This window comes from Typopeltis vanoorti, chromosome 12, assembly GCF_054136105.1.
Source record: "Typopeltis vanoorti isolate ZY-2024b chromosome 12, IOZ_Tvanoo_1.0, whole genome shotgun sequence".
Classification (NCBI taxonomy): domain Eukaryota; kingdom Metazoa; phylum Arthropoda; class Arachnida; order Uropygi; family Thelyphonidae; genus Typopeltis; species Typopeltis vanoorti.
The window spans coordinates 123,466,629-123,478,979 of record NC_143560.1 but is presented as its reverse complement, the minus strand read 5'-3'; the positions used below and the strand labels follow the sequence as shown (position 1 = coordinate 123,478,979).

Genomic DNA, 12,351 nt, shown 5'->3' with positions numbered 1-12,351 from the left:
AAAATTAAATAAGCTACTTAATGAAACTTCCTCCTTAGATGAAGAAACAATCAAAAAACTTAAGACATACCATGCAAGACCTCCTAGAATTTATGGCTTACCTAAGCTACACAAAACTAATGTTCCACTTAGACCTGTCGTAGACTGTATCGGCTGTCCAACGTACAAGTTATCAAGATTCTTATCTAACCTTCTCTGCCCTCCCATAGGCCACTCAGTCTCTTCAATCAAAAATTCTAATGAGTTTCGCACAAAAATTAAAGACATTCAACTATCAAAAACTGACTTGTTAATCAGCTTCGACATTGTCTCCCTCTTCACTAACATTCCCCATAAAGAAACAATAGAATTACTAACTCAAAAATTTCCGTCTGATATAGTTGAATTGTTCAAGTTTGTTATTGCATCAGGTTACTTCACCTGGAAAGGTCAAATTTACAAGCAAGAGGAAGGAACAGCAATGGGATCTCCTTTATCACCAAACCTAGCAAATTTGTTTCTAGAACACCTTGAGGAAAAAATATTCACTTTTGAACCCAAACCAAAAAATTTGGCTAAGATATGTCGATGACGTATTTGCAGTATGGAATCATCCCGAACCTGAATTACAACTGTTTCTAGATAAAATTAACCTTCTTCATCATCGCATCAACTTTACGTTAGAAAAAGAATCTCCACAGGGTATCTCTTTTTTGGATTTACACATCAAAAGAAAAGAAGACGGTTCCATCGCCACTTCCGTCTTTCGCAAGCCTACATTCTCAGGTCGCTACATTCACAATTCTTCTGCTCATCATCCATCTCAGAAATCTGGCATTATTAAATCACTAGTTTCCAGAGCACACAAATTCTGCTCCTCTGAAGAATCTTTAAACCAGGAATTAGAAGTTATCAAAAATACAGCCATCCTAAATGGATATAATCCCAAAACAACTCAAAAAATCATCAGTGACTTCTGCATACATCAAACCAGACAGGAAGAAGTGCATAGGATTCCCATACCTTACGTTAAAGGCATCTCAGAACGTCTTTCTAAAATTATGAAGAAATACAATTTTGCCACTACTTACAAACCAATCAACCAAATTTACAACTTATTACCTTCTCCTAAGGACAAATTCTCACCCTTGATGTTACCTGGTGTTTATGAGATTCCATGCTCATGCAAATTATCTAACTTTGGACAAACAGGTAGGTCTGTTCAGAAACGCATCTCGGAACATCAAGACCACATTCATCTTCTTAAACTGCAGAAATATGGCCTCTCTCAACACTAAATTGAAAATCCAAACCATAGGATCCATTGAGAAAAGGCTAAACTTTTACATAGATCTATATTTAAACATGAACGTTTATACAAAGAAAGTTCTGAAGCCCTACTACACAGACCAAACCTAAACCGCAACGACGTTCTTACTATTCCTAAAGTATGGGAAATTATCATACAAAACTGTGTTAAATAATGAACGTTTTTTTTTTTTTTTTTTTGTACTACTTCAGCACGTTATGCACGTTTTCATGAGATTCTATTGTAATCATGCGCCCTAACTGTATGTTATTCCTAATTTTTGTTTAAATACTGTACTGATGATGTCCTAAGATACTTAGGATGAAATATTTACAATTAAATAATTTTCACTGTGGTTTATACGTGTGTTTCTTCTAATTATGAACGCACCACAGGTTTCGTTATTAAAAAAAAACCTCTTTATATATATCTTCCTTCCCTAATTTAGCATTAAAATCTCCTAATACAATCACATAGCATCATTTTTTGGTATGCCTTCACATGATTTTTGTAAATCATAAAATTGTTCGTTAGCTTTTTCATCAGCATTCTCAATCAGAGCATAAATATTTATAAATGTAATTGTATGAAATTTACCTTTAATATGTATTTTACATATTCCTAATATTAATTTGTAGATTTTTTTGTTATAATAAAACCAACTCCATGTTCTCCTTGTTTAAATGACTATACTACTTTCAATTCTCTCCTCCAACATTCTTGAATGCTAACAATGTCAAATTGCTTTCTAATAACTTCATTTTTAATGTGATTCTGTCACTGATGCCACGTATTTGGTATTCTAGTTTTTCTCAAAACTCTCAAATTAGTAGTCATCTTGATAGAGTCTTGATCAACTGGTTTATTTCTCATTCAATTCTCAGATCCATGAGTCAAAAGTTATCCACTAGTTTGCTTTTGGCTAATTTCTTATTGCATACACCCTCTGTCCAAAAAAACCCCGAACTTTTCGAAAATAGACGAAACTAGTGGTGCCACCTGATGTATCTTTTTGTTGTCAAAAGCGGCAACCTTTATTAGTGTTGTATCAACTGTTTATGACATTTTTCATTAGAAGCCGAGTTATAGTGCCAAGAGTGACTATGTTTTGATGAATGGTTGGAAAATGAGTTTCAAACATGGAGCTGCAATTGACTTTTGTGTTAAACTTGATAAAAGTTTTACTGAAACGCATCAAATGCTTTAAAAAGCATACGGTGATGAATGCTTATCCTATACTCAAGTTTACAAGTGGTTTAAGCGATTTCAAAGAGATCGTAAGATGCTTGAGGACAACAAAAAGCCGGGCCATCCAAAAACTGGACTAGTGAAGTTAACATCCAAAAAGTGCATGATTTCATCAAAGAAACCTGAAATAGTTATGGGATACAGAACTTACAGCAATTTCATTGTCTAGTGCACCCATTATGTTTGGATATCATATCACCTAGTTAATTATATATAATAATTACTATCAACTCTTACTATGTTGAACTTGTAGAGACTAAAACTATAATGGTATTTCTTATAGTAAGAGTTACTGTAGACTCTTTATGCTGATTTGGACCTTGTCCTAGTAATTTGCTATTTGCTTGATGCTCCTACTTGTTTCCCATAAATTTCTTTCACTGCCTTATAATTCAATACTGTATTATGAGAGCATCATTTCCCCCCCCCCTTTCATGTTGTCCTTTTTTTGTTTGTTTCTATTTACCAACCTTATAACAGTTCATATTTTAGTACTAAATCAAGAAATATTTATGTAAAATATGAGTTATTTAGACTTGAATATTTCTTCATCTGGTGAATAACAATAACTGTTATTTTTTTAGCCTTAAGACAGAAAGAAAGCTATTATAAAAAGGATATTATACATCCATTGCTTTATTATAATCAGATTAAAAGTCATGAACTTTGCCTATTTCATGTCACCTTTAATTAGTGCTTTTAGGTTTCACTGGCCTGACAGCTGTTTCAAGCTGTGGATTCTCATCAGAGACCAAGCAAAAAACTGTAAGAGGACAAAAACCCAGATACAACCTATATTTTAATCTGGCCATAATAAAGAAATGAATATGGGCTGTTTAAATGCAATTTATGCACATAATTGCATCAATCATCCAGTCCAAAAATAGAGTATCTTAAAAACAAACATACAGAGCCAGTACTATTTGTTCCAGTGATACTACTCTTGACAATGAACCTGCCTATCTTTGCTAGACAGTTTTAGCCAATGGTTATAACACCCCTAAAAATAGATAAAATACAAAATCACTCTCCCACACTTTCCTAAAATACAAGACCACTGCAAAACTGTTACCGTTCCAAGCCACACATTTGAAAAGATAGCCAGAATGCTTACGAGATTATTTATTTATTTAGCGTATTGCTCACACATGAAAAGTTACATTACATTAATCCTTAATATATATGGACATAGTAATAGACATATGTACAATAAGAAGACATAATACAGTCATAAAAGAGACACTCAAGAATAGGCTACAACTATTCTAGGTTGATTATCCAGTCGACTGCACTTGGGTGTAGCATGGATGAAGTCTGACAGGTTTCCACTGTATGCACGTAGGACACATTCTGCTATAATATGATTAATTGTCTGGCGGGGTGATCCACAGTTGCACCTGGGTGAGGCAATCGTGCCCCATTTGTAAAGGTGGTCTGCACATCTGCCATGGTTGGTGTGTGTGGATTCGGTTAAGGGTAGACCAAGTTTTACGAGGTAGGTCAAAACCGAAGATATCTGTGTTGGGTCCACTAATTCATGAAAGATCCCTTTTGAAGTGTTACACCAGGACTCTTTCTACTTCTCCTTCATGTTGAAGCTTGTCTCTGCAAGATTTTTTGCTGTTAAGATTGGAGGGTGCCTTGACTTTAGCCTGTTTATTTCTAGGGGTGGGATGTCTTCATGGATTGGAAGATTTTGGATTTCCATGATTTTGCTGCATTCATGTAGAAGAAAGTTGGATCTGCAGATGTATGGAGGCAGGATGTTGCTTAGCACTGGGAGCCAGTAGGTTGGGGTTGATTTTACAGTTCCAGAAATAAGGCGCATAGTGGTGTTAAGCTGGGCATCAACCAAATACACATGGGCACTGTTCAGCCATACGGGTGAGCAGTATTCAGCTGTAGAGAAAACGAGGCCTAGAGCAGTGCAGCGAAGCGTTGTTGCTGAGGCACCCCAAGTTGTTCCACATAGTGATGCACAACAATTCAAACCACACACACTCATACACATCAAACTAGCAACCCTCATCCATTCACCTAAGGACAAATTCCATCCAAACTTCATACTCTCCATCCAGGAGAATATGAAGTGCTCTGTATTTGTGAAATGGCTTACCATGACCAGAAAGAAAAATCTGCTGACATCCTCTTTTGAGAAAAATACATCCACCATCATTGTTATGGCAAATCAGGCTTGGTAGATTTGCTTTAACATCTCTTTGCACAGGATTAGATGGAAAATGGAGTAAAAAAAATCAAAGTGCTACACAGAAGCTGTTACAAGTCAGAGAGCCTGTGTTCGAAATCAGTAACAACTATGAAATATTCCCCAAACCTCAAAACTATAGCTCTGTTAATTTATAAAAAAATCTAGGAGACAGTCATTTTAAGACTAACTTAATATATGTCAACTTTTTATCTAACAACAGAGGGAACCAATTTAGGACTAAGTTCTCCACGTAGTATGTTACAATTTTTTAAAACTGTTTCCATTAGTAATTGATTATTAGTGTTGGCATAGTAGGACAAACTATTTGTGCCCAGAAGGTATAAAACCAGCAAAATATCAGCAGCTAAACCAATATTATATTTATCTTGTAACAAAGGTATGTTTTGGAGGGAATACAATGTTTTTTTACCAATCAAAATCTAGTATTGCCAAGTGCATTTAATATTTTAGTGTTTTAGTGAATTTATTTTTGATAGGTTGAAACTCTTTCATGAGTGAAAGGGCTAGATGTGACAAAAATCCATCAAAATGACCAGCACACCATCATAAGGATGGCTGGATTTTTTATACTACTTTTTCTGTTTAAAACTTTATAATCTTTAAATCCTCTTTCAAAGCTGGATTCAGGCCAAATAGAGGTTGTAAGGATCAAATTTTCACTTTATGACAAATAGTTGAGAAACTGCAGGAATATAACAAGGATATATATACTTATAGTTTTGTTGATTTGGAAAAGATATATGATAAGGTGCCCAGGAAAAAGCTTTCCAAAACACTAGTTATATGGGGTAAATGGAATGCCATACAAAGCAATACATAGTCAATATTTAAGTTATAAATCAACAGTTAGATTTGAGAGATAAGTCTTCAGGGAAATTGTTCCTACCTCCCCCATACTGTATTGTAATACTGACTGTAACAAAGATTGCCTGATGATTAGTTTGCATATGGCAGTGTACCCACCACTAGCATCCATTTACTAAATCAAGTTCCTTTAGTTACATTGAGAGGGGGTTTTAACTGTTTGGTTCCATTCTGTGTACACCTTAATGAGAAGTAATGTGGGTCATGAGAACTAACAAGCATGCCATATCTGTGAGAGAGAGAGAAAAATATCCAACACTTGAGTTCCCCAACAAATGTGCATTTTTCAAACTCTATGATGCTGCACAACCATGTGTGCAACTACATTATACTACAATACTACACATCCAGATGAGGATGATCATGTTATTTAAATGTAATTTAAACCATCAATTAATGGATTTTTGATATCAGTGATAATTTTTATCCGTGAATATCTTTTTATGCAGACTTACCTATTTAGCTTCTAGTGAATCAGTAGTTGAACATTAGTTTACTGGTTTAGTTGCTAAAAAATGTTGAGATGTTAATCATAAAAGTTGTGCCAATTTGAATACATGCGAGTCTAGCATTCGAATTTTAAGAAGCAATTACAAAATAGTATCCTGTTTGGTATTCTATAACATTAAAAAAAAAAAAATTATAAGAACCAGCTAATGCCTTTTATTTCCTTATAGGGAGTAGGCAAGACCTTTCAACCCTATCCAGCCTTTGGAGACTGAGTGGGCGGTTCAACCATCCACCATCAGCCAATAAGAGATAGCTGGCTCAGGACTATCACCTGATCAGTTGACACACAGACATCAGTTGCCGCTTGTAGTTACAAGCAGCAACTGATGAAGAGACTGGCAAACAAGTGCTGCCATCTCTTGGTAACTTGTAACCCTAACAAGACATGTTATGGTCCGAAATAGCATGGATACTACGGTCAATTTTCTTCAGTTCACGGGACAAAATTAAAAATAAATTTCTATATACCGTATGTACGTACATACAGAGTACATATATACTGTATGTACTCTGTATCTACTCTACAGAGAGACATCCCAATGAAAATTAGCATTTGATGAAAAACAGATTACAGATAAATAAAATTTTGCCACTCCCCCATCTCTTGCAGACATCTAGTAAATTCGTGGAAGGCCAGCAACTATGTATGCTATGACTCAGTCATTACAAAACCTAAATTAATAAAGAGTAAAATAAAAAAAACAGACCCTTCGAGCCAATCCAATAGCTATATAACAGTTCTCTCCTGGATCAATTATTTCTATCTCAAAGTAATGACAGGTTGTATTTAATGGATATCGTGCCTGAGCCAGACCTACATCAATAATACTCTTTCCTTTTCCTGCATACTCTAGTATCTGTAAAAGATCAAAATCATTAATCAAATTTCATAAACCGCACTTTAGAACAATAGTTATATGATTAAAAATTATTCACAAATAATTTATATTATTTACTTAGGTGATAAGATGAATTTCACTGTCTAGTGTGAGATATCACTCCACTCAAAAGGAAATATGAAATTGCATATTTGGCCTCTAGAGTTACTGCATTATCTAATCCTCAGCCATCCACGGTACTTATGTACAATAGGTTTATAACGTTTTCTGGGTGCAATTTGCATTAAAAAAAAAAGTTAACTCTTTTCTATGTTTTTCTTCAAAACACTGCCACTTTTCCTTATTCTTCTTTAATATTCTTTCTGTGGCTGTTGTTCAGCTAGTTTTCCTAATACATTTTCCCAAAACATTTCTGTAGGCTGAAATCTGTTTTTCTACTCTACTGTTTACTTACTTATCCTCTTTGTACCTCATGGCACATTCAGGTTGAGATCCGTTTCTTCTGGATAGCTGTTTGGTGCCACCAATTCAGCTTCACTCCAGCTCTCCCAGCCAGCAATTCTTTCCTTTTCTGTCATTCTCTGCTAAGTTAATTTAGGCTTTCCCCTTTTCCATCAGGGATCCATGTCCGAGCATCCCTTGGAATCTCTGTGCTGTTTATTCTCATACGTGTCAAGTCCATTTCCTGTTTTTTTTTTTTATTTCATTGGTGATACTTTTTTTTGTTCAGTCAGTTTATATAAGTTTGTTATATCATTCGTTATAATAATCATATTCACCATTGTGATGAAAATATTTTTAATATTTTACACAGACATTTTGTTTGAAATCTATTTAATTTAGGTTCCTGTTTTGTTTTTTTTTAAATCAGTTTCCACACTGTTATTGAAGATCTTTAATTTGGTTTTATTATAATATTTGGTTGATTTCCATATATTACTGAATTTTTCTGAAAGCAGTATTTTTTTTTTTTTTTTTTAATCAATCTTTGCATTACATTCCCTGTCAGTTCCACCTTCAGTATCCACATTTGCTCCAAAGTATGTAAAATTCTTAATTTTTACTACATGTTGATTGATTTTAATTTCTTTATGGCATTTTCTGTTCAATTTAAGAACTCTTGTTTTATTCATATTTATTTTAAGCCCAATCATGAGGAAAAGCTCCTCACCTCAAATGTGCTAAGTTTACAGAGATATGTCACTAAGAGTAGTTCATCACAATATATATAACAGGTAAAAAAGCAAATATTTTATCATAGCAGTTTCGTTCCCTGTTACTGAGGCATTCTCAAGGTTAAAGTAATCACAATGTGATCACAAAGACACACAATGAAGAAACATATACATGTTGGAGATTTAATGGAATATTATCTACTAGACTTTGCAGTTGGCATTCTCTCAATCTGTCCACATCTCGTACATTCCAGAGACCAGAAACTGACTTAGTGAATCATCTCTAAACCCTTTCCAAGAACTTGTCATTTTGAAACCCAGTGACCAAATTTGTGCACAGTAATCCATATGTGATCTCATCAAAGCACTATACAACTATACAATGGAATTATAACATTCTTACTTCTACATATTGTCAGTATTGTCTGCATCATTGTCATAATCTGCTGTGTTGTCCTCACAACTTCAGCAAAATGTTCCCAAAATTTCAAGTCCCTATCCACTATCATCCCCAGATCTTTCATCTCCTTCAGCTCCTCTAAGATATCCTCACCAACTTTATACTCTGCATTCCATCTTTGCTCCCAAATTTTAAAACCTTACACTTTGTTAAATTGAACTGACATCCCTACACACACTTGTCCATTCAGAAAGTCTATTCAAGTCCTCTTGCAAGGCTACAACATTTGATATACTTCTCATAACTCTCCCCAATTTTGCATCATCCGCAAACAATCATATGCTACAATTTAAGTCCTTTCCATTTACATATAGATTAAACAACAATGATCCCAAAACAGACCCCTGGGCTACATCACTAGTGACTTTCCTCTTCTTGGATATCACCCCTCTATACACAACCTCGGACCTCATTCGTTACAAGTGCATTAGATTGGAGCGAATGAGGTCTAATGTGTTATTGTAGATGGGGGGGGGTATTAATTCTTTATTCTAATTAGCAGTGCGCATTGGCTTTCGTAACCTTTCTTACTTATTCTGTTGCGTACTATGTTTATCCACCTTTCGTATTTACTAGTCGTATGCCTATGAATACTGGAAATTCATTTGTTAAGACTGCACCACCAGTATTTCTACATCGGCATAACACTTAGTAACACATCCAGTAGATCTCTCTCTCTCTCTCTCTCTCATACTAGCATAATTTCCTTCAATAAAGTTTACATAAACAGTCGTGGTTCTTAAGTACTTAAACTACACTTTTAATGCCTCAGTTGTTTCCCACTCACGGATCTGAGTTCATTTAGGAACAGTGCATTGTAAAATAAAAGATCAGGTGGCACTCTATTGACATATAATTAAAACACATTTATTTACATTAATAACAAAGTACATTAATTAAACGATAGGGAGGTTACTCTCTCTATCTATCTGTTAGACTTTTAGCTTAAAGAAACAAACTTTCCCTTTTCAATACTAAATGACTATACAATATAATTACTCAGTTACTTTTCTGCTTATTAAATCGAATTATTGAAACTCTAATTTACTCACAAAGAGGTTAGCTAACTATGCTAAGTTATTTCGCAAATCTTATGACAATTAATTCTTATCAGTCCATCTATAACGTATCTCCTAGATTACAAAAAGAATGTACAACAAAAGATGGAGCAAACGTACAGAGGCTCTGTGTCGCACACTCATCCAAAGGTCTTGCACTAAAGTCCCTATGCTTTTCCTTTCATCTCGGGCCTTAGGCTTCCGTCTGGAGAGTCTTGCTTCAGGAGTGTTTCGTCGGGATATTGGCGGGCTTTAAACTGCAATTTTCCAGTACTCGAAAAGCTCAGGCAAGAGGTTTCAGCATACAGGCTTGAAGATCACTCTGCGGCTTTTGGCTTCGGTTGACCTCCCGCAGCAAAAAGACATCCGACCGACACTGCATCAGGTATTTATATCGGCTGTTCTCTCGTCATTTCCATTCTTCTCCCCTGGTGTGGGTTCGCCGTAACGTCCTATCCTCAGGATCCTACTTCTGGAACTTCTGCCTCTAACTGCCGACGACTCTAACTGTCAATTCCCTGGTTCTCTGCCGACCACGATGTTCGGCTCAGCCCCTTTTTATTTCACGTTCTCTGGGACCTTGCACGAAGGGTTGTAACCCCCGAAGAATTCGGCACGATTCTTTGATCTTCTGTTAAGACCGACCCGTTCTTTCTTCTCCTCCGTGCACTCCTTTAATCCTATCTTGTTGGGCAGCGGAAACTTGTCTGAACCTTGCTGATCTCTTATTCACTGACTTTGAAGGTGTTTATATGCAGAGCTCGCAAACAACTTTCTCATACACTTAAATCGTAAACAACTTTCTTATGCCCTTATACATAGCTATTATACAAAGTTCCTGTGGCAAAGCATTGCCTTTGTTTTTCATTCTAAAATTTTTTGTTAAAGCAGTAAGTACAGTCAATTCCATAGGGTTATTTACATTAATATATAGCATAAAATATATAAAGACAAACAAGGTTATTTTTGTAACAATCTCATGAGGCTTGACCTCTGTAAAAATCGATGTCAAGCGCTTTGGTATTTCCAAGCTACATTGAGTTTTACACACTAATCTATCATCTGACACCATCTGTTCCGATTCCAACTGTCAAAATCTATCAACGGTCTTGTCCCCTGTATTCATCATCTGAATTCGTTAACTTCTGAATCTTTCTTCAAACATCATAAGAAAACAATAAAGATCTAAAAATCTAGAAAAAGCACACAGTATGGTAGCACAGAAAAAGCTGTTCAAAATGCTAAGTATGGTGTGTAAATGAGATATACATATAAGAAATAGCCTATCCTTAAGTTAACTGAAGGATGCACAATGAACAACAGCATTTTTTATGCCAAATTGAAGGATGTACAAGAAAGTTGTTTGATGTAAATTACATCAAACAACCTTCCTGTATATGTGTATGACAAGGGATATTATCTCTACTATTTATACAGTAGAGATATAGTCAAATTATGAAGTAAATTTTAATATCATTAAATTAAATCTCAATCAAAATTGGATATAATAAACTCAGTTCTTTATATCCAGATTATATTATGCCCCTAAATAAATACACATACCAAGTTTCAAAACTAAATAAAATAATTGCTGTAACATTTGGCATAAAAATAAAATAAAAAAACTATGAAAACAGGTAGAAGTTTCCCTGTTTTCATAGTTTTAATCTATGAAACCAAATTTGTTGAAATTAAGTCTAGAGATTAAGTAAAACATTTCAGCCATTTAGGCCCAATTTTTAATGAAGATACAAGTTAAATATGAAAATATAAGTTGGTACAGAAAAGTGGATACAGTAGGAAGAGAGATACAAATTGAATAAGAGAGAAATTAGCCAAAACTAGCAGTATACAATATGGCATTCAAATATTCATTTATGGTTCTTAAGAGTTATTAACTATTCTATTTCTGGCCTGAGACTGCACTAGATTCATAAAGAAAATCAGAAATGTGCACTGATGATATTTGAAGCAAAACAATATTAAACAATGAAGGTATAAAAAAAAGTATGAGACATGATTAGACTCAAGAATATGTAAGTAGGGCTAATGTAAGGTTGAATGGTCACTTCAGCATTTTAGAGTAAGAGGTTAGCAAAACGTGCATGGTAGGAAAAAGCCCGAGAGAGAGAAATGGATTGATACTATGATAGCAATGCCTTTGGGGACCAAACTGCAAAAGCTGTCTACAATGGAGAACTTACAAATTAATTTTGAAGTAATTATCAATAATAATAATAAAAAAAAAGGAAGAATAATGAAAACTTAATTATGTTGAGTTACCATAGTGTACCATACATACAATGATCACAATATCACCAAGTGATCTCAATGAAGATTATAAACTGTCCTGCCAACACTTTTGCTAGAGTGAAGAGTATTTATTTTCCTCAGAAATGTGTGTAACTTTAAACTAGACAACCTTGCTGAAGTTAAAAAATTCTTAGTATTAAAAAAAGCAAGTCACACATGTGCAAAGTAACTTCATGTATGTGAATTTTTTTTTTTATTAAAATATACTTTTAAGGTAGTGATTTCTAACCAGTAAGCCACATAGTGGGCCATTTGTTCATGTTGCACTTTGATTTAATTATAATAAAAATTTGTTAAATTTTTTTAAAAGAAAAATTTATTTTTCTTTGTTCAATTTTGATCACTGCAAAAATACAAGTCAGGAAA

The 12,351-nt window shown here is 34.5% G+C and overlaps 1 protein-coding gene across 1 annotated transcript in view; it reads right to left on the bottom strand.

Moving 5' to 3' along the window:
• The window catches only part of LOC150101200 (SPRY domain-containing protein 3-like), a 221,963-nt gene that overhangs the window by 115,090 nt on the left and 94,522 nt on the right, over window positions 1-12,351 (bottom strand). Inside the window, exon 7 of the mRNA XM_090401360.1 lies at window positions 6,848-6,997. Coding sequence (XP_090257486.1) covers window positions 6,848-6,997 — 150 coding nt within the window. The remainder of the gene's footprint in view (window positions 1-6,847; window positions 6,998-12,351) is intronic.